This window comes from Acinonyx jubatus, chromosome B1 (genome assembly GCF_027475565.1).
Source record: "Acinonyx jubatus isolate Ajub_Pintada_27869175 chromosome B1, VMU_Ajub_asm_v1.0, whole genome shotgun sequence".
In the NCBI taxonomy this organism is placed as follows: Eukaryota; Metazoa; Chordata; class Mammalia; order Carnivora; family Felidae; genus Acinonyx; species Acinonyx jubatus.
Genome location: NC_069382.1, coordinates 38,865,946 through 38,889,644, shown reverse-complemented (window position 1 = coordinate 38,889,644; position 23,699 = coordinate 38,865,946). Strand labels below are relative to the sequence as shown.

General features: G+C 35.0%; 1 protein-coding gene across 6 annotated transcripts in view; it reads left to right on the top strand.

The window, feature by feature from the left end:
* The window catches only part of HOOK3 (hook microtubule tethering protein 3), a 114,636-nt gene extending 91,941 nt beyond the window's left edge, over positions 1-22,695 (top strand). For 4 of the 6 annotated variants that reach the window (XM_053216499.1, XM_053216500.1, XM_053216502.1 and 1 more), the window contains 7 exons: positions 3,564-3,598; positions 6,973-7,055; positions 7,622-7,722; positions 10,201-10,305; positions 10,473-10,544; positions 13,029-13,165; positions 15,700-22,695. In XM_053216499.1, the coding sequence (XP_053072474.1) occupies positions 3,564-3,598; positions 6,973-7,055; positions 7,622-7,722; positions 10,201-10,305; positions 10,473-10,544; positions 13,029-13,165; positions 15,700-15,760 (594 nt within the window). In that variant the 3' untranslated portion in view covers positions 15,761-22,695. Of the gene's footprint in view, positions 1-3,563; positions 3,599-6,972; positions 7,056-7,621; positions 7,723-10,200; positions 10,306-10,472; positions 10,545-13,028 lie in introns of all 6 variants that reach the window. The other 2 variants (XM_027071592.2, XM_027071604.2) reach the window with 1 other exon arrangement.
* Positions 22,696-23,699: the final 1,004 nt, after the last annotated feature.

Here is a 23,699-nt window from a genome sequence, read left to right as displayed (position 1 = left end):
CACATCTTTTACATTTAATAAGCAGTATACAGTAGAATTACAACAAAGTATTCAAAAATAGTTTAATCTTTGCTTCAGTCAGTTGGTTCTTTTTTATTATTGCTGGTATAATTTGCTATAAAGTCTGGCCTTTGAGTATAAACCTACACAGTTGCTTCCATTGGTAGTCTTTTTGGAGAATGTCAGAACTACAGATCTATCATTTCTTTCCAGCCTTATAAATATAAGAGGGCATAAAAACAAAAGGAACCAAAAAAGGGGTATTAAATCAGTATATTACTCAAAACCTCCAAATATTAGATACGAAAAGCTCATTATTGACCTAATTTTAGGAGTTTCATAAACATGTATCTGTCTTCTATTGACAGTATCCTCTAAGATTGGTGGTTTTAGTTTATCCTTTAATTAATGTGTTGATAGTCTTTCTTAGATCCCAGATTGATTCCTAGTTCCTAAAATTGTAACCAACATCCAACCTACCTTATTCCCTTATTAAAATAGAACTAGTTTGAAATGTCATAAACATACTTGATTAAACATACTTTTAATCCAGAATACTAAACCAGGAAGAGGTGAAGCAAAACCACCATTAGTGTATTAAAGTATTAGGAAGCCCAGCTAAGTTCTTAGAGATGAACCAAAGTGATTTCTTCAGTGAAATCACTGGGTCCCTTAAACTGAGGTAAATGTAGACTTTGTTTTGGTCTCTAAAACTTTGAGGAGACTTTTTGTTGATTTGTTATGGTAGAAAGGGGAAGGGCATGTGGTACATAGGAAGTAAGAGTGGCAGAACATCAGTATCAGCTCTACTTTAGTGTTATAGCGATAGCCATTGTACAGGCTTGATTCTCTTACTCAGAGACACAGAGGAAATTTATTCTGTAAAAAATAATTTTGTGTAGCCTGATTTAGATATCACTGTGGTAATCAAATCTAATTAAATATGCTCTGTGCCATCACTTTAAGAGAACATATTTCAGAAGTGAGATCCTGGCCCTAAAAGTACTATTTGCATAAGTTAGTCCATTTATTTGACTGCCCAGATTCTAAATGTCTTGCTCTAAATTCTTAGATATTTCCTCAGAGTTCCTATTCCAATAGGAACTTTCTCTGATATGCCTCAAAATGGTGTGGAGAAAGTATGTGGTTCTTTCCCCCAGCAAATGTTTGATGCTTTCATCTTCTCTTTCACTACCTTACGGCATTGCGTCTCCAGAGTATGTAGTATGTAGGACAACCTGCCCAGTGGAACTGGTCCTCTCTGGAGAACATTATAATTCCTGCCTATTTCTGTTATCAAAAGCACAGTCCTTTCATGTGACCTTAAGTCAGAGTAGGATGGTTTACACATTTTTATTATTATTTTTATGTCATTTATTTTTAGCATGGAAGCAGAAAAACATTGTTATATCCAGTCATATGGATAATTTGAGCTAGCCACATTGTATAAAACTCCAGAGAACAAGACAGGATGAGGACACCATAGAAGAAAGAAAACTGTACATTTTTGAAAAAAAAAATGCATAGCTTTTACTTCTATTCATGAATTACTAAATCGTTCCTTCTATTGGCTGCTGTGTTTGCTTCATACTAATATGTCCTCTCTGTCTCTTGGCATGGTTTCTGCTCAAAAGGCTATTGTAAGTATGGCTTCCTATTCATTTCTATATATTGAGCAACTTTTTGATTTATGTACATTCTCTTCCATCACAGTTGATGGTATTAAATTTTTAAGTGATGCAAATTTTATGGAAAATGAATATACCAATATTATTGCCTTATAGGTTTATGCCCTTTACACTTAAGATATTTAAGAGGATATTGAAAACAAGTCAAACCAAAAAACCTCTGCTCTTATTTTTTCACCATCCCACTTCTGTTCTACCCCCTTTTATAAATCACATTGAAGCTATCTTCCTATGGCAAATAGTAACTGGCCTCCTGCCACTACTTTAATAGTAACAGTCTTTAGTGGAGAAGTGCTGGAGCATCGAAAACATGGAAGTAAAGACCATGTATAAACTTTGGAGTCTGGCCGACCTGGGTGTTAATTTTGGGTCTGCCACTTGGAATCACTGAATGTCTCCCCAGTCTTACCTCCCTCACCTATAAGATGGGGCTAACATTGCTCACATTGTGAGATTAACATGAGACTGCGTGCGACAGTCTATACACAGTACACAGTACACACTATACACAGTGTCTAGTATATTAACCATTCATGAGGTAATTATTGTGTATTATCTCAGTTAAAACTAATTTTGCTAAATTCCAGTCAAAACACAAATGCAAAGTTGTAGTTAAAGTATTTAGAAAATATGTTCACTTTACTCTCTGTACTAAAGAAGGAACAAGCAATAATTGAAAGTTAATAGGTTAGTCCCTTTTTTTTATATTTGGGGGAAGCACTGATAGAGGACCTTATAGTCCACTGATCTTGCTTTAGTTAATATACTGAGCAAAGAAGCGAATTGGATAAATTCCAGAGCTGTGTTACAATGGACTTGAATGAATAATTATAGTAATCGTTATTAAATAAGGTGACTGAAAATCAAAGAACTTAATGTGAGGTTTTTTCGCCCCTCACTGCTGCTATTGGCTGATTGGACAGTTTGTTTTATAAGCTGGGTTTGTTTTATTAACTGGGTTTGGCTGAATTTATCTCAAAATGGAATGTTTGATAGAATTAATTAATAATATGTGCCCTACAAGTATAATGAAACCTAGTGGTCCTATGTAGAATGCCATTATTTTTTGTTTTTAGGTCAATTCTGATCTGCTTTTTAGGAGAATTTTTAAAAAATACTCAGCCAAAGCCGTGTTCTTCAGTCCATTAAATTCTGTGCATATGCCATCCTTCACATTCCCATACCATCACATAAATTATTTGTATGCATATTCAGAAATCTCGGAGTGAGTCAGTATTTATGGAAGTTAATCCCAGTATCTATCATGATACAAGGAAATTATACAGTAGATAAAGAATATGTTAGGGAAAAATCTGTTATTGTTTTTTTTTTTAATGTTTATTTATTTTTGAAAGAGAGAGAATGCATGTACGCAGGCAAGGAAGAGGAAGAGAAAGAGGGAGACAGAGGATCCACAGTAGGCTCTACACTGACAACAGAGAGCCCCATGTGGGGCTTGAACTCATGAACCATGAGATCATGACCTTAGCCAAAGTCAGATACTTAACCGACTTAGCCACATGCCCTGGGAAAAAATCTATTAGAGTTACTAGAGTTCTAGCTACCTGCCTGTTGACTCCAAGAATATTAGGTCTATATATAAATGGTCTTCTTAGTCATTTCCTCCTGACCCTCATGACTATAGAGATTTCAGATATGCAGTTCCTGGGTATTTTATACCAATTGCTATCAATCAGGGGCTGCTCTCTCTCTAACCAAAAAGAAATAGACCTAGGTACATTGTGTGTTTTGAGCTCTTTGACAAGAGAACTTACTGAGAATTTATTCAGAGTTGGTTACTACTGTACTCTTTATTTTAAAAAAATAATTTATTAGTTAAAATGTTAAATAAACTTCTTTATTTTCCATTTTCAGTCAGTTCTTCTAAAAAAGAAGCTTGAAGAACATCTGTAAGTATAAAAGCTGTTGAGTCTCATTATCCTATTTTCTAGTGAAATAGAAGTATTTTGTTAGATGGTTACGGAGTGTCTAGGCCATGGCACAGGTGGCCCCTGAAGATAAGGGAAATTATAAGACATGTTAATAGTGTCTAAAGGGTCATCTCAACCCAAGGTCCTTAAATCAAAGCAATTACTGCTTTAGAACTGTTTTCTCAAATAAGATTCCTGGGTTTTACATCTTTGTGATAGTATTTATAACTAACTATAGTGAGGAGTTTTAGACAGTCTAGGTCAGGAGGCAGAAACCTTTTTCTGTAAAGGGCCAGAGAGCTTTTGCAAGCCATGGTCTGTGCCACAACCACTTAGCTCTGTAATCTGAAAGCAGCCATAGACTGACTATAAACTGATGTGACTATTCCAATAAAACTTTATACTAAAACAGGCAGCAGGCTGAATTTGGCCCACAGACTGTAGTTTGCCAGCCCTAGAGTATAGCCAGCTGAATCTTTCTTTTGAAGTAAAGTTTTAAAGTAGTACAAAGCTATCAGTAGCAGATTTGCAAACATATCCTTCAATTGCAAATACATCTGAAAATGACTTTTTAATCTAAAGATGAAATAAATTTTTTCAAAAATTTTTTGTTTATTTATTTATTTTGAGAGAGAGCCAGCGAGCAGGGGAGGGACAGAGAGAGAGGAAGAGAGAGAATCCCAAGCAGGCTCTGCACTGTCAGCGCAGAGCACGATGTGGGGCTTGAACTCACAAACCGTGATATCATAACCTGAGCTGAAATGAAGAATTGGAAGTGTAACCATCTGAGCCACCCAGGCACCTCCAATTTTTTTTTTAGCATGAGAAAAGTGAGATAATCCTAGCAATGGACACTTGCTGGCAAGTCTAACAATGGGCAGATTCTTAATGTACTAGTAGACAGAAAATGGTACCTTCTAGCCCTTGTGAGGTTACCTAGAGCCTGAATTCTGTCCTTTTCTTATTCCCATTTCTTTATTTCAAAAAAAGTGGAGTACCTGTTGTTTCATAAAACTGACCATTGTTCTGTGTTCATTTACATGGTAAATATCTTCATCTAAAAGAATTTATTAGTGATAATGAGGCCTATGTTAGTTTCCTGTGGCTGCCACAACAAATTACTACAGCCTGGGTGGCTAAAAAAAGCAGAAATTTATCCTCTACCAATTCTTAAGACTAGAAGTCTAAAATCAAGGAAGTGATTCCTTCTGGAGGTTCTAAGAGAGAATCTGTTCCATACCCCTCTTCATGATGGCTGCTAGCAGTCCTTTGTGTTCTCTGGCATATAGACATATCATTCTATCTCCGTCTTCACATGGCGTTCTTCTCTCTGTCTGTTTTATCTTCACATGGCCTTCTAATAAGGACATCAGTCATTGGATTTAGGGCCCACCCTGATTCATTATGACCTCATCTTAACTAATTATATCTGCAAAGATGGTATTTTCAAATGATGTTACATTCACAGGTACTGGGAGTTAAGACTTCACTATATCTTTTTTGGGAGATACAGTTCATTCCACAACAGGGTCCATAGACATTTCAAATGGTCATTCTCATGCACATTTGCAATGGAGGCTGATTTACACATACCAAGTTGGTAAAATTTAAAAGTCCGACATACTAAGAATTGCCAAAGCTGTTGGGTAATGGTAGTTCTAATCCACTGATGGTAGGACTATACATTGATTTACTTAGTAAACTGAACATGCACCTATCCTGTGACCCATCAGTTCTGCTCCCTGTATAAGCCCTAGATTCCTAGAAATGCTGTTACCATCTATCAGGAAACATGTAGAAGAACGTAAGAAAGTACGTTGTAATCATAGAAAAGTAGAAACAATACAAATGCCACCAATTGTAAAATGATAGAATGAAGTATATTCAAACAATGTGGTAAAATATGTAACTTAGGGCCAACACACCAACATACATGAATCTTGAGAGCACAGTGTTAAAGATGGAAGTCAGAAGAGCAATACATACAGTATAATGTATAAAGTAAAATCGGGCAAAATTCAGCAGTATATTGTTCAGGAATGCACACAAAGTCTTACACAAAAATCGGGAGAAAGGTGAAAATTCTGGGCTTGGGTTCCCTAAGGTTCTGTGATAATTTGTCTCATAACCTGTTTCTTTACTAGGTTAAATTTTCTTATTCTTTAAACTATATATTTATTATTTATCTAGATATATCACATTCTCAAAGAATTTGTTTAAAAGATACTAATTTATTGAAGTATTATACGTAGGAAAAAACAGGAATAGACTTAACATAGTGCTGTTTTCTTCTTAGCTTTTTTTCCCTGTGTTTTCCAATTTGTGCAGCCTTTTTTCCCCTCTCATAAAGTGCCAGAATTATGCATATTATATAACTACCAGGAAGAAACTTTCTGTTCACTTTTTACTTTTGTTTTGGAATATAACTTACATGAAGTACACAAGTTCTAAGTTCCTAAGTCTAGAACTTGATGAATGTTTTCCTACAATATAAAGGTAACCCAAATCAACATGTAGAATACTTCCAGCAACTCCCCGGACTCTTCGTTTTCCCGTCTAATTGATTCCATCCGCAAACTAGCCACTATGCTGCTCTCTTATCACCTTTCATTAGTTTTGACACTTTCTGAACTTCATGTAAAAGGAATCCTACAGGGGCTCCTGGGTGGCTCAGTTGGTTAAGCATCCAACTTTGGCTCAGGTTATGATCCTGTGGTTCACAAATTTGAGCCCTGCTTCGGGCTCTGTGCTGACAGCTCAGAGCCTGGAGTCTGCTTCAGATTCTGTGTCTCCCTCTCTCTCTGCCCCTCTCCGGCTCTCTGTCTGTCTCTCTCTCTCTCAAAAATAAACATTAAAAAAAAGGATCCTACAGCACTACCCTTTGTATCTGACTTACTATGGTCACCATTATTCTGTGGAATCTGTCCTGGTGGGTGCATGTATCATTAATTCTTTTTTATTGGAGGATTGTGTTCTTTCTGTTAATTTTTATTTTTAGAACTTTACTTTTTAGAATAAGATTTTGCACTGTAAAACCTCTGTAAAGTTTTAAATTAATTTTTATAATATACGTACTCCTAGAAGATGAAGATCACTAAATTCTTTGTACCTTCTTGTGCATGTTTCTGTGAAAGAAATGATAACTTTCAAAGTCTGAGATTTTTGTCTCTATTTTTTTTGCCTATTTTGTGTGTGTGTTTTAATTCATGTTGGATTATGCTTTTTATCCTTTTTTGTTTCATAGCACTTGTATGCTATGCAAGTGTATCCCAAGAATAAAGAACTTAAATCTTTCAAGTGGAGAAAAACACGAACCAGTAGTAGGTGACAATGTGTTATATATTTTGTTGCAGGGAGAAGCTGCATGAAGCCAATAATGAATTGCAGAAGAAGAGAGCCATTATTGAAGATCTTGAGCCACGATTTAATAACAGCTGTGAGTTTTTCCTAATTAGCATAGTTGTTTTTAATTGAAGTATAGTTGACATATTACCAATTAGCATAGTTTTAAATTCATTAGCCAGGCATTACCCTAGTAATAAGTTTATATAAAATTCTTTCAGAAATAGGTCCTGTTACATATCCTAGCAATTAAAAAATTTGTCTTATTTACAGAGTATATAATCATCTTCAGATTATTTCTGATTATACTTTTGAGTTTTTCCTTAACTATGGATGCTAATGAATATTTTGTGAAATTAGCTATTTTCATAGTAAAGTTGCATGTAAGTCAGCCAGATTTTGACTGCTTTTGATATTTACGCATGTAGGTAGCCTATTAATTCTTTTGTGTGGAGCAGGACACAGACTTTTTTCCCCACTGTGGTAAAATCTACATCACATAAAAAAAAATGACCAATTTAACTTTTCTTAATTATATAGTTCAGTGACATTAAGTACATTCACATTGTTGTGCAACCAATATTTCCAGAACTTTTTCATCCTCCCAAACTGAAACCTTGTGCCCATTAAACACTAATCCTGCCCCCCCCCCATCTGTAGCCTTAAAAATTGAAGAACTGCAAGAAGCTTTACGAAAGAAAGAAGAGGAAATGAAACAAATGGAAGAACGATATAAAAAATACTTAGAGAAAGCCAAAAGTGTAAGTATGAGTTTCTGGGCATCTCACTCCACTTTCTTCTTCTTTTTTTTTAAGTGTTTATTCTTTCTTTATTTTCTTACTGTTTATTTTTGAGAGAGAGATAGAGTGTGACTGGTGGAGGGGCAGAGAGAGACAGGGAGACACAGAATTCCAAGCAGGCTCCAGGCTCTAGGCTCTGAGCTGTCAGCACAGAGCCTGATGTGGAGCTCGAACTCAAGAACCACAAGATCATGACCTGAGCCACAGTTGGACGCTTAACCGACTGAGCCACCCAGGGGCCCCATAAATATTTTATTTTTGAGAGAACAAGAAAGAGTGAGTGGGGGAAGGGCAGAGAGAGAGAGAGACAGAAGATCCGAAGCGGCTCTATGCTGACAGCAGCGAGCTCATTGTGGGGCCTGAACCCACGAACCACAAGATCATGACCCGAGCCAAAGTTGGACGTTCAACCGACTGAGCCACCCAGGTGCCCCTCCACTTTCTAATCATGTTTCACTGGTCATCCAGTTTAGTGCATATACAGTGACTTCTCATGCCGAGAGCTATCAGAAGAACAAAAGAACCTTTGAAAAGAAAAAGTATGAGGAAGAAGCAGTGATCAAAATAAATCACCCCACAGAATAGTTATTAATTACCAAGAGGAAAATGTTCCTTTATGTAGAAAATAAGTGGCAGTCACCTCCTTAAGTAGTAATCAAAATTAGCTACACTAATGGTAGGACAGCCAACATCTTATGCCTCCTGATGGAGTATCATTGTCATAATATTTAACTTGAAGCTAAGCAACCTATTAAACCTAACTCAGTTCCCAGGGGAAATGAGTTTATTGGAACAAATTAAATAACACCTTCAGGAAATCATCAGATAAATCAAGAACTGGGGATAAAAGTTAATGTTACAAAAAACAAAAATAGGCATTTGAGTATGGGGGAGGACAAGAGGCTGTTCTAATTTAAAAGAGCCCAAAGGGATCTAAGTACCAAATGTAATGCGTTAATCTTTGAGTCCTATATTGGTGGTGGAAGGAGCAGTTATAAAAGACATTTTGGAGACACTTGTGGAAATATGGATTTGGAACCCATAGTGATGACTTCTAGAATTGTTCATTTTCTTGCAGATGATGATGATCTTGTGATTATGTAAGAGAATATCCTTAGTCTAAGAAGTATTAAAGGGTTACATGTCATGAGGTCTGCAGATTATTTTATTCTGTTTTTTTTATTTTATTTTATTTTAGAGACAGAGAATCTTAAGCAGGATCAATACTCGGCACAGAGCTGACACAGGGGTTGACACATGGCTTGAACCCATGAATTGTGAGGTCATGACCTGAGCCAAAGTTGGATGTTCAACTGACTGAGCCACCTGGGCGCCCCATGCTGATTACTTTAAAATAGGCTCCCAGGGGTGCCAGGGTGGCTCATTTGGTTAAGCATCTGACTTTGGCTCAGGTCATGATCTCACAATTCATGGGTTCAAGCCCCACATTGGGCTTTCTGCTTGCAGCACAGAACCTGCTCTGGATCCTCTTTCTCTCTCTCTCTCTCTCTCTCTCTCTCTCTCTCTCTCTCTCTCTTTCTCTCTCTCTCTCTCTTTCTCTCTCCCTCTCTCTCATAAATAAACATTTAAAAAAAGGTGATGCGGGGGGAGCTCCCAAACAAGCAAGTTGTCTGTGTCAAAATGTGGCAGTGCAGCAGTTGGCGAATTAGGGTTAAAGGAAATGGGTTTTTATTGTTCCTCTCTTTCAAGTTTTCCCTAGGTTTTTTTTTTTTTTTTTTTAACATTTATTTATTTTTGAGACAGAGAGAGACAGAGCATGAACAGGGGAGGGGCAGAGAGAGAGGGAGACACAGAATCTGAAACAGGCTCCAGGCTCTGAGCGGTCAGCACAGAGCCCAACGCGGGGCTCGAACTCCCAGACCGCGAGATCATGCCGAAGTCGGACGCTCAACCGACTGAGCCACCCAGGCGCCCCAAGTTCTCCCTAGGTTTGATCAGTTTTGATAGTAAAAGTATTGGGCCAAAAAGCAAAAAGACCTTCCCCAGAAGACTGCTAGTAGGCCAGCTAGAAGTGCATCACATGCCCATGCCTAAACCAAGCCACTGGCAGAGTAGGAGATCGGGTCACAGTGACAACCATCAGGATCAGCTCTCTCAGAGACAGAGGGTAGCTAAGCCACTTTAGAAGAAAGGGAAAGGGAACACAGCTGTCAGTAATGTGTGTTGTAGTATTCTTTATTAATTTTAAGCCAGAATTACTTCTTAAAATTGATTCTTTACATAGATAAAAGTTTTATATAATTGAAAGCTACAATTGAATAGTATTTCATACATTCAAATTTTAAAGTATCCTTGTAAGATAGCTTTATGATTCTCACAAGGTTTGTCCTTGATTTTTTCTTTTATATAACTGCTTCCTTAGATGTTACATTCTTGCAAGTTTGAAACTTCAAATTTTTTTCTTATTCTTTTTTGCAGGTTATCCGTACTTTAGATCCTAAGCAGAATCAAGGAGCAGCACCAGAAATACAGGCTCTTAAAAATCAGCTCCAGGAACGGGACCGACTGTTCCATTCTTTAGAGGTAGGTAGTTTGCTATACTATACAATAACAATAAGGTATTCGATTTTTGATTCTTTTTTTTCTAGGAGCCTTGGTGTATACAATTGTGTCCATGAATTTAGCTAACTAATTACATTTTATTAATATTGTTTTTCATCTTTACATGTTTACATGTGCTTATTTTTTAGAAAGAATATGAGAAAACAAAGAGTCAAAGAGAAATGGAGGAGAAATATATTGTTAGTGCCTGGTACAATCTGGTAAGGAAATAACACTTCAAAACATATTGCAAAGTTCAATGAATATGTAATAATTATTATACTACCTTTATTATAGAAATAATTCTACTAAATGAATCTGAAAGTAATTGCTATCCTAACACACACTAACAAAACCTAATGCTGATCTTAGGACTGAAAAGCAGAAATGAGAACCACTATAAGCAGGGTTACGACGTTTTGAACACATCACTATTCCTACAGCATAGAAAGATAAATGATGTTGATTTCTATCCCTCGGAACCATTTTATTCCAGGGGAAGGGGACTTTAATAACATCTAAACACAGATGCAGTAGCTTTTATTTTATGGAATGATTTCATTGCCTTTGCAGGACAACAACATTCTGGGCTTCAGTAACACTTTCTGGATATAAATAGCTGTGAATTTTGAAGAATGCTGTACTTTTTTTTTCAATATTTTGTCCTAGACTGGTCTTTTTTTCTTCTTTGTTTTTCTTCCCAGTAAGACCACTTCTGCCTTGTCAAAATGTTAGTTGCCTAAGACAGGAAATTGAGCCAGATTTTTTTTCATCATCCCCCTGTGACCCTATAGTTATGTTATTGTTGTTTCTGTTTTACAGTTGTAACTGATACTGTGTCTTCAAGGGTAATGCCCCAGGTTTCCTAATAATGTGATTTTATGTTTGTCAGAAACTCAGACAATTTCATGATTTGTCTATATTTGCCTTGGTTAAAACTACATATTTCAAATCTTATCATAATTTACAAAAACAAAGGAAGAAACCAAATTAGTTTAGAATACTATTATTAACAAATATAGATTTCTTAAAAATTAAAAAATAAAAATAGGGGAGAACTACCTAAGGAAGTTCTCTGGGAATTAGTTCTGAGTCCACCTCTTCTGTGTCCCCTTTGTCCTCTTTAAAGGTTGGTGTTAGTGATCTTGGAACTCTGCCCCTCAATACTTAGTAGTCATTTCTTAAGTTATGATTGATTTATATGACTTCACATATTGTGGAAATAGAACTAAATTTATTTATTCTTTGACATGGCATTAAAGAACATTTTTAGCTCTCCAGAGAGTAAAGAAGTAACTCCAAATAGTCTCACACAAGTTATGTTCTAGTTAGGTAGCCACACATGCATTCAGAAAATTCTACATCTCAGACTACTGAATGGAAGGGGAGGTGACAGGCACTGGGAAAAGGCATTAAGTATCTCAGAGAATTGCCCAGTTGTGGCTATTGAGGTCTTAAAGGTGTTGTGTGAAGAACTTGAATAAGTTGCTTGAAATGTGAAAATGAAAAAAAAAAAGTTTATTTTAAATAACTTGTTAATATATGTAGCCAAATTAATAAATTAAAGATTACCAATAGATATTTGTTAGTTTTCTTCAGATTCTTAAATGCTTTGATTTCAAATTGAGTAAAAAAACATGTTCTGGGTTTTCTCATTGGGAAAATGGAGAAGTGTTATGTATTTGGGTATACATGACAGATTCTGTTAAAGATACACAGCCATGGCCAGTGTTTTCCCTAGAAGCTAACTAGTGATAGGAAGATTGATTGTTTAGTCTTCTGTCTTCTGTGCCAGTCTTTCCTTTCTCTAGGAAAGCCCTAGGACTTTTCACATTGCTTGGCATATGTACCTGCTCTCCTTTTAGTTCTCAGTTGCTTATTTCTTACTTTCTTCCTTGTCACAGCGTCCACTTCCTCCCATCAGTTTACTTGTAGCCAATCACTAGTGAGATTAAATAGCTCCTCTTGTTTCTTAATGTTTCCCTGGCCAAGGTTCTTTACTGGCTTATGAAATAAGTACCAAAACCACTATTTCCCTGATCTCCTCATAGACTAACAGTTGAAAGGGTGCGCTCCCAGAGGTTTCCTCCCCCCTGGTAAGGTGCTCTGGGCCCAGCAACTCTATATCCTCTCCCTTCTAAGCTAGTAGACCATCCTACTCCAGTATTCAAGAAAGACCCCCAGCTCTGGTTTGGGGCCTCTGTTGTGGGCTGTCAGGAACTTTTCTTAATTTGCTTGAGAATGCAAGCCTGCCTGAAGTGAAGAAAAACACCCTGGAGGTATGTATTATACCTAGTGTGGCTTTCCTCCTTAAGAAACAACCTGTGCTTTTCACTCAAAATAAGTAAGCCATGTGATTTCCACAACCACGTGTGAATCAACTCCTACCAATCAATTGCACTATTTGTTCTTGGGAAATCACTTTATACATTTGATTTGAGAAGGAAGTATATATGATTATGGGTAATCTATTGTTTTGATTATTGTAAATTCAGAAAATTAAGACTTAATTTTTCCAAGAGAAAATTTGTACTTAATTATTGGAACAAAATGTCTCTAAGATTTTAATCTGAAATGAGCAGAATTAACATTCCTAATTGTGCCTTATGATTCATTGTGACAAATACTGTGTGAAGAAATTTTCTTTAGTGAGAGTATGTTCTACTTTTTTTTATATTGATTTTTTTTTTTCCTATGTTATATAGGGAATGACCCTGCATAAAAAGGCGGCTGAAGATAGACTTGCTAGTACAGGTTCAGGGCAGTCATTTCTGGCTAGGCAAAGACAAGCAACCAGCACAAGAAGATCTTATCCGGGCCATGTTCAACCAGCCACAGCAAGGTAGACAAGTCTTGCCATCAGAATAAAAAAACATCCTACATTCAAAGCATACTTCTGTTACATATGACAACATTTCAGGAAATTCAGCCAGCTTATTTTTTGTCTCTTTTATGTTGATATTTAGTTGTTTCTCATTTGAGGACTTTCTCTCTCCTATATCTATAATATTTTAGTTTCTTGGTTCTTTATTTTGTAGTCCTTTCAGTTCCTTTTAATGTGCCAAAAATTTTTAAATGCCCAATTAAAAGTGTTGTATAATAGTGTAGTACTTTTCTTTGTATGAAAATGTCCTTTCCCCAATGGTGTAGGCTTTGTAATGAATTAGATTTTCTGCCAATAATTGATATACAATTTATATTCTTTATTGTGCCTCTGTGTTACCATGCTTTATAAGAATGTCTTTGTTTAAAGGGAATTAATCTTTTTATGATGTATTAATCTGTGTTTTCAATTGTTTTCCAAATGCACTTCAAATAACTTGCATATTTACTATATAAAATGGTTGGCAAGTGCACTTTTTGCAAAGACATAAATACATTGGCAGAGGTGCTAATCCGATGTTACCTAAGGCACCTGATAGATTTATTTAGAGGGAAAAAAATAAGTTTTCCACGTTGTTTTATAGGAAATTAAATTTGTCCGAAGATTTGGAAACTATTTTTAAAACATACATAAAATTTCATTATTTCTTGCTATCTTGTTTGCTGACAGAAGATAATGGATTGGTTAGGTTATTTGGGGGGAAATTACAGAAAAAAAAATCAGGCAGTGCATTCATTTTTTTCTTGTTTTGAAATATCATAGTAACTGAGGATCAGATTCTAGCAATGCGGCTGACATTTACAGTTTCAATTACCCTCCACATCTAAAAGATTTATTTTTCATATACTTACTAGTAACAGGTAGCCTTACCTTTTGGGCAATTTCCTTGTTGCACCTCATTTTACTTATTCTTTAATATAAACCCTTCTATTTCTCAATTCCTAAACCTAACATCTTAGTATCAGTCCTTAAGATCAATAAGTGACTTCTTGTATGTGATGTTATGACAGGTCTTTTAACATTTTTTTCTTAATTCTATGTACTAGTCCAAGAATCAACCACTGAATAGATTCTCTTGGGTATTTGGTTGCCTCAAAGTTCTTAGATTTGTTGACAGATTGTAAACCATGTTCATTTACTTTTTTGAATGGCCATCAAGTCATAATGATTGTAAAGCACTTTGGCTGTATAAGGTGCTATATAAATGTGAAACAGCATTCATTTGAAAATGAAATGCCTCTGCCTGGCTTTCCATATTAAGTATTTGGTCCCAAATTATATCTAAGTTCCCCTCCAGCCTTTTTCTTGCACCATAGCCAATTTTTTTTAAGCATAAAATTATTGAAATTAGGTTGATTGGTTGGTTGGTTGGTTTTGGTTTCAGATACGTCACCTAAAAAGATTTTATTTCATGTACTTGCTATTTGGAAGTTCAGGTTTCATTTAGTCTTGTATATTAAATACAAATGAATAACTCTAAATCAAGTTAAATGTAATTAAGAACTTTCAGAAACTATATTCAAGTGTTTGATTTTAAATCCTTACTTTCTTTTTTGTAAGAAAATTGACCTAAAAATTAGTAGCGTTTTCATTTGTCCTCAGAAACCATTCTTGAAGAAAGCTATTAGAGTATACACGGAAATGACTCCATACACTATGCTAATTTTTTACATTACGTACAGAGGTCTGAGTGCAGTATGATTGCTTCTGCCTGATAAGACTATAAAGCAGGAAGAATTAGTAATAATGGAGAGAACCACGTGAGTAGAATGCATTGTGAGGTTTCAGGAGGCTAAGCAGACCTCATCAACATAGGCAATTTAACAGTACAAGATTAAAAACTAGTTAAGATGGTTCTTACCCCTGCCCCCTTATTTCACAAATAACATAAGGATTTAGCTGTTTTAAAACAGGGCATGAACACTAACCTTGGTAACATTAAAATTGTTTGAAAATTATACTACCTGCAGAATAAGATAGATGAAAATAAAAAAAAAAGAGTCTATGATCTCTTTATTAGATGGATTATATCCTATGAGATGAGAGGTTTTAATTTTAGTTCTTTGTTTACTGCTCCAGTCCTGGTCTTCTGGTCTACCTGGTAGGTAGGCTACCAGGTGCCAGGCATTTAGAAGCAAGTTTTACTCATTTTTCTTTGGCATCTGTTGCATGCTATTATTTTGGTGTTTACATTCATAACTTTCATGTTCCTTTACTGTACCTGTATGGGTTTAGTATATTACTTGCATTACATAGCAGAAATTATATTCCTAAACATTCTGATATTTTTTTAAAAAGCAGGAATAAAACTGAGCTGTAGCAGTGACCACCTTGTTTCCCTTGCCCAGCTTTGGGCGAGATTTATAAATCACTATTTCTCCAATAATGATTAATTTTTCAGGAGGTTTGTGATGATGCATGGTTTGTCTGGAAGTTAAAAGCCATTAGGCACTTTATCTAGATGTGAGCTATACTGTGCTATATTCTTACAGACTCCCTGTATACAGTAGCTTCAAGAAGCCACAGTTTGCTCGAACAACAACAGAGCTGTAGCCCTGGCCTCCACAATGGAGTAAGTACAGTGTTACTGCATTAGCTTGGGGTAACCCATCCCTGCAGTGTTGAATTCTTATAAACAAAAATCTTATTTTCTGTTTTCCTTCTAACCAGGGTAAGAAAATACAAAGTAAATAAAAAAATTTTTAAGAGTAACATTTATGTTCTGCAGTGTGCATTTACAAAGTTTGTAATCAGAAAAAATCCAACAGCTATTGTAGTTTTACCACCTAGAAACAGAGAATAAATAATACAACTGTACATATCTGAAAAGAGCTTCAAAAATTCAATCATATCTTTTTATCATTTGTCTAATTCCTTGATAATAACCGAGAAAAAAAGTCCCTAAATAAAGGACCCATGTTCCAAAATTGATTAAGATTGAATTATTTCTATTTGATAGTCCTAGCCTGGTAAAATTGGCTTGGTGGGATGTGAGATGAGTAGATTATAATAAGGATAATTTTGCATTTGTAATTTTGTTGAAGTTTTATTGTTTTGTTTATACAGTAAAGCTCAATTGTAAAAAATTAAGCTAGATGTTATCCAGTCAGACATTGGCCCTGACATTTCATTAACCCTGCACAGGCATGAAAATCCACACTATGCAAGCACGTCAGCAGTAAGTGATTGTTCAGTGAGAGATGAGTTAGGCTAAAGAAAAGATCATTTTATTAGCTAGTTTACTCATGTCTCCTTATAATAGCAGTTTTGTTTATTTTTGTTAGCTAATGATACAAAATATCTTCCAGTGCCTCTTGCTCTCAGACAAGCATTCATCTTTTCAAGCTAACACCATGTTAAAAATTTGAAAATCCCTATCCCAATATGAGAATTATCTTGAAACCAAAGTCTAAATTTTTAAAATTATCTTAACTCTCTGCATTTAATTTCCAATTGTCCAGATCTGACTCTGGAATGTTATAATTATTGTCAGTTGAACATGTGAGATTATCTGAAAAAGCACCCACAACCCACAGCTACTGCACACCTAGCTAGTTTCCAGCCCTGTGGTAAGAACACTGTGACCCTAAAGTGAGAGGAAATTGCTTGGTGTTTTGCTTTTTGCTAATTGCAGAATAACAACATTAAGGCAAAATGCTTTTTGTTGTCTATTTCTTAAATTATGGAAGGAAGCATTGACTTCTCCCCCTTGTATGATGAAGGGACTCATTGTGCTGATGTAGCATATTCATTATACTTCAAAGTCAAACCTGTGTGATGCCCTGAAGTAGATGAAGGAGTGTGTTAACAAAAGAAATGGGGCATCATAATCTTTGAAAATTATTTTAGCATGCCTTTTATTTTCCCTTTTTCTAAGTTAAGAGGGTCATTCAATAATGATAATCTCTTTTTCTATAGTCCCAACTGTCGAAATGGCAGCTTATTTTGGTACATTTGATTCATTACATTTAGAAAGTGGTTTCAGAGCTTATTCTTTGTAACTATAATGATTCTAATATTTTATATCATGAAGTTTTTATATGAGGAAGGCTATTCTCAATGTGTCTGTCATCCAATTTTTTACTTTCTATAAAGCATATTTAAATAATTATTGGTGTATGTTCCTTTTATTGAAAATGTTTTATTGTCCAGTTTAAGCACAATAATTTTATTCTTCTGAAGTTTTATAGTAAATACTGTTCATTTCTCAGAACCTAAAAACCAAAATAATTTTCTGCTGACACAGCTAATTTCTGCCCTTCCCTATTCCCCCAAATCATAGAAATATTAATATTCAGCTTCCTTTTTATAAAGCGAAGGATAGCACAAACGTGATGATATCCATCTCTTCTAAATCACTGAATATGTTCTGGAGAAGAATTTATTGATTATTTTGTTGCTAAACAGCCCTTTATCAACCCAATCCAACTCAGGCGTGTTATCTATGAATGTAAAAACTTATGAAGTTTATTAAATTGATAGAGAAAGGGACATTAGTTTATTTGAGAAACAAGAGACCTGAACCTAATTATGGCAAGTATATGAGTTTGAACAATTGTAGGGGGGTCTATACATGTTTCCTAATGATTACATATCAACAATTAATGTGATGTCTCTCTTCATTATTTTTCTATTTTCCAATAATATTCTGTAAGATCAGTTTGTCTGCTGTATTTATAAGTGAGCATAAAAATGTGAGGAAGTAACAGAAGACTGTGAAGGCAAATCCATTCCTAGAAATTAGAATGTATTATTAGTATAAGAAATGGCCTGATTATAAACAAATATCCAGGCTGATAGAAGTACTAATACAATTAAAAATAACATTGTCTTAACAAATGTTCCTCAAGTGATAGTTTACATAAAATCTTCTGACTCTCTTACATGGTCATTAAATAAAGAAGAGTAGACAAAAATGTAATTTAGTTTCTAACTGTCCTTCCCTTCAGTGGGCATTAGCTGGCATACAATATTAACTATACGTTTATCAGTGGAAGGGAAAGCATCTATTTTTATTTTGAAACTGTTAACCCATTACTAAATCTAAGATAGTGATTTGAAGCCATTGAGGATACTTGGATTTGATCAGAAGAACTCTGTGGTGGCTGAAAATTACTACTGACTTCTCTAGATCTGCTGCTTTATCTAGTTTATACACCTTAGGATCAATTTTATGTTCCCCCCTAATTAGACATAGTAGCCCCCCCACAATATTTTGTTTAAATTGAAAGCAGGAGTAGAGATTTTTAAAAATATATTCAAGAGAGTCTTTATGTACCTGATACGTTATCACCAGGCTCTGAATTAGATCTTTAGGATCTGAAGATGAAATCATCAGAAAAATGTCCATAGCCTCAAAATTTCAGGCCCAAAGGGCTATCAAATGTCCTAAATTCTACCTACTCAGAGCTTAAAGGAAGAATTAAATACCGTGACAAGAATAATCTCAAAATGAGAAAAAGAAAACTACCAAAGCATGTTGAGGCTTTAATGTATGTGGGAGACTTCTGAGCAGGTGTTATCACTTTAGATATCTCTAAGGTGACAAAGGAAAATAATTAGTTTAGCAATTGTTAAAATTAATAAAAGGGATTCATGTTTATTCTTGGTGTATTTGTCACCCTATGGGCAGTGCTTACTGTATACATTCTATTGTGTGTATGTGTCACTGTTATAGATGAGTGTCTTAATATTATTTACTGTTCTATCTAATCATTTATGTATTTATACTTTACTGCAAGGTTCCAGCACTTTACTAATATTAGATAATTATTTTTCTTCTACTTTTCTGTGGCATTTTCTATTTATGTCTTTTCTGCTAGGGTCTTTTCCTTATTTTGGAGTACTCACTAAGAAAAATGTAAAAGATCGCCCAAAGAAATGGGCTCTGTACTCTTCCTGAAATGTTTAAAGTGGGATCTGAAAATCCAAGTCTAAAGATCTATTTGAAGCTGGATTGGGGCTATTGGGCATAAATTGCATTTTATATTTCACATTAATAAGACTTGTATAAGTCAGTACTCATGAGGCCAAATTCTCTCAAATGCCAACACCCTTGAAACCTTTTGTTTTCTGGAGTTATATTAGTAAAAAGTAAACAATCTTCTAGTTAATTAGAGAATACCAGAAGGCACCTAGTCCCATGGCCTGTGTGTACCCAATTTTGAGAGACCAGAATAGTCCAGTTCTTGGGCTTAGACGAACCCTTTAAACCCAGCTGAATTGTTCTCAGCAGGCTTCCTGATAAAAGGGGAAGTGTCCACTGGCCTGATAACTAAGTCACTCCTGGTCCTCCCGACTCCCAGAGAGATGGACCATCAGCCATGGGGAGTTCTCACCTTTGCTGTGCTGTTTCCTAAAATACAAACCTACCAATTACCCTTAACTCTCATAGTTTCTTCATCATTGCCTATACCCAAAGACAGGAGAAAGAAAGCCAGGTTCCAGGAGCCATAAAGTTGGAAAATCTGGGAAATGGTGGGAGTTAGTTGATGAGAAAAGGTAGCAGAACGCTCCAGAAATATCCTTCATTCTGCTATAACAGATGCTTAATGAACTTGACTGTTCTTAAGTTCAAAAGTAGCTAAGTTTTCAGCTTGTTCTCTTTAGAGATATTTTTAGAAATCAGGACTCTTCCATTTGTAACTTAAAAATGTTAATACTCAAATCATAGTCAAAAAGTAGTGAAATATTTGTTGTTATGTAAACATTGACACATGATTACTGCCAAAGAATAGGGAGATTTGCTCATAAGAACATTCTCTTAGAGTTTTGTTTTGTGCTTTCACATGAGAGAAATGCCTTTATATTGTGAAAAGTTTCTGTAGTATTTTCTTCTGTATTACCCCCTGTTCTACTGATGTGCTTTGCTTAAGCAAGTCACCTAGAAGAGAGCAACACTGAAATAAGAGAAGTCTAGACCCTGACCTTTGAGAGAAGAGCTGCTTTTGTCCCCCTAAAGTAAAAAATTAAAAAAGAAATATGCTCATACATACACACACACAAAGACAGAATATGATGTTTTGACTATCTATTACTTTAGTTGTTGAGTGAATAAGTTCCCTTCTAAATGTCTTTACCATCCGGTGGCTTTTGCTGATTTAGATAAGAGTAGATCCTGGGCCTACATTGTCCAATTTATTAGCCACTAGCCACATGGTGATTTACATTTAAATTAAATAAAATTCAAACTTTGGTTCTCTCTAATCACCAACCACATTTCAAGTGCTCAGTAGCCGCACATGAATAGTGGTTACCATATTGGATAGCATAAATATAGAACATTTCCATCATTGCAGAAAATGCCTTTTTACAGTGCTGTCATGCCCAAAGAGAAAACAAGGACAAAATGAAAGTTTTCAGTTAACTTATAATAACTATTAGATTTTACTGCCGTAGTTGAAGAAAGCTGTTTTTCATATAAAAATTAATACCAGCCCTTTTTAAAGACACTGGAAAAATCAAAACCCCATTCTTTGAAACTAGTTTTCAATATATTTTTTTAAACAGGTTCTTAGCACTTTACTTTTCAAGTGATTAAATTAAATCATTTCATAAATCATAACTTAGTATCTTCAGGCTTTTTTCTCCTTGTTTTGTAGTCCTCAAATTGATGATACATAGTTTCTAACACACATAGAGCAAAAACCAATGAATGCGTTATTTATTCACAAATAAAAATTGCTAAACATTTATCCTTCTGTTATTTTTAAATCTGTATAGATCTAATGAAAGTGGCAACAATTTTTGTTTCTGTCCCTTTAAACATTTCTCCCTAACATCACATTTGATTGTTTCCCCCTTAAAGGTATATCAAAATCCAAATAATTCCTTGGTTTTCTTCATACTTTCTTGCTCTTAATAACTTGTATTACATGAATTAAGTTCAGTTTCATATACGAAGCAAGAATTTTATTCCAGTGACTTAGTTAATGAAACATTTTTTTGTATTTATTAATTTACTTTTTAACATAACGAAAAGGATGCACATGGATGCATCTTTGACTTTTTTAATGAAAATAAGGGACTTAATCATAACTCTTTTCAGTAGGCTTGGTACTTAGTTAAAACTGTCCTGTTAGGAAGTCATGATGCTGATGCTTTCCTCTTCCGTTTTAAATGTTTTAAATCAGGCAGCAGACTCAATCCAGTAGGTCAGATTCCAAGCAAATTATGAAATTCTTATCATCATTCAAGTACAGATCGGTAAATGGTGTGATTTGAGTTTGTGTTATTATTTTCTTGTTGGCCTAATTTAATATGTGTTCTACAGAGATTCATGTTAGTTAAGGGAAATTTTCATTATGCTTGAAATACATAGTATTTTAGTATAAATACAGGAAAAGACTGTACACAAATCCCAATCAATGATTTGAGGCCTTTTAATTTTTTTAAATAGTAGCCTTTTGTTTTTTAATAGCCTTAGTTATTTAAAATTTAGATGCACTAAAATGTCATTGCTGTCACTAACTTTGCTGTGAACAGGTTATGTGTAATTCAGAATGCTTTGCACCTAGAATAATTTCCAGATTTATTTTGTTTTGCAGTTTTCATGTTTTGACAATTGCCCCACCATTTATAACACCCAGTTTTTGGTTGTGTAATGAATGGTAAAATTCAAACATATCTAATAATTTAATAATTTGCCTTATTTTGATTAATAAATTCTATCAAAGATTTGAGGATAGAAAAGGCTTTTTTTTTTCCTATAGTATTTTTTAAACTTTTCAGATGAGCTGGAAAACACCTTAGTACATTGGAGTTGGAATTGTATTGATTACAGTCCCAGCTCTAAAGCCTTATACTCATGTCTTAAGTATTATTGATTGTTCTATGAATTGTTGTTAGTTTCCTATTTGACATCACAGTTATCCACCTTGCAGTTAAGCTTTGGCAAAAAGGATATTACTTGGTATATTCTTATTTCTGGTTGACTATTGAATTTATAATTCAACAACTTCATTCTTTGTCATTATAATCCAAAAATGAAAGCCACATAGAACTCTAAATTTCTCACTTCACAATGGAATCAATACAGATTTAGCAACATAGTACATAACAGCATCCAAGGATTTTTCCACATGTTTACCAAGTTTACCAACCATTTACTGTATATTAGATCGGTGGATTTTCTGTTTTTCTGAGGTGAATGACTTATTAGCCTCAGTAAGAAATTTTCACTAAAGTCACAGAAACATTAAGTCCAATAAACCACCAGAAGACAGATTTTTAATTTTTTTGAAATCTTATATTGTATTTCCTTTTGATATCACTTATTCATTTTAATTTTATGACTGCCAACTTGTTATGGTATTAATTATATGTATATGTTTATATGTATGCATATAATATATGTATATGTATATGAAGAATAAAGTTAAGATTTGGTCAAACTATATTTTCCCATTCAAGTACAAAAATGTTTTCAAGGCTGCAAAAAGTGTACAGTTGTTAAACAAGTTGTAAATAAAGACTTGTATAAAAATTCAGTGTAGATTTTTCTTCTTACTCTTAAACCATGACAAACACATACTTAATAATTAACTAATACTATTCATCCACTTGCCTTTGGCACTTGCCATAGTGTACTATCAATTTAAAGACTATGCCATTGGGGCACCTGGGTGGCTCAGTCGGTTAAGTGTCTGACTTTTGATTTCAAGTCAGGTCATGATCTCATGGTTGGTGAGTTCGAGCCCCACATCCAGCTCTGCACTAACAGTGCAGAGCCTGCTTGGGATTCTCTCTCATCCTTTCTCTGTCTTCCCTCCCCTGCTTTCTCTCCCTCTCTCTCTCTCTCTCTCTCTCTCTCTCTTTCTCTCTTTCTCTCTCTCTGTCTCTATTTATCTCTCTCTCTCTATCTCTCTCTCAAAAATAAATAAATTTTGGGGTGCCTGGATGGCTCAGTCGGTTAAGCATCCAATCCTTGATTTCAGCTAGGGTCATGATCTCACAGTTTGTGAGTTCGAGCCCCATGTCGGGCTCTGTACTGACAGTGAAGAGCCTGGCTTGGGATACTCTGGCTCCCTCTCTCTCTGCCCCTCCCCTGCTTGTTCTCTCTTTCTCTCAAAAATAAACATTAAAAATATTTTTTTGAATAAATAATCTTAGACAATAATAAAGTTTATGCCATTGACTTATTGTAAATTACTAAATATTCTTTGAGGGTTTTTTCCAGTACCTATCAGAGATTTTGTTTTGATTTAGTCTGGTTCTTAATAGTTGTAAGCTGATTGTCCAAAGTTCTTAAGGGATAAAAGCTAAACATTACAGCTTCTCCCCTCTCAGAGTTACCACATTAGCACCATCAACCTTACTACCGACAGTACAGCAATAACCAATGGTAGAGTAATTGCATTCTTTAATAATATAAAGCATTATCCTTTTTTTAAAAAGGTTTTTTTTAATGTTTATTTTTGAGAAACAGTGCATAAGTAGGGGAGGGGCAGAGAGAGAGAGGGAGACACAGAATCGGAAGCAGGCTCCAGGCTCT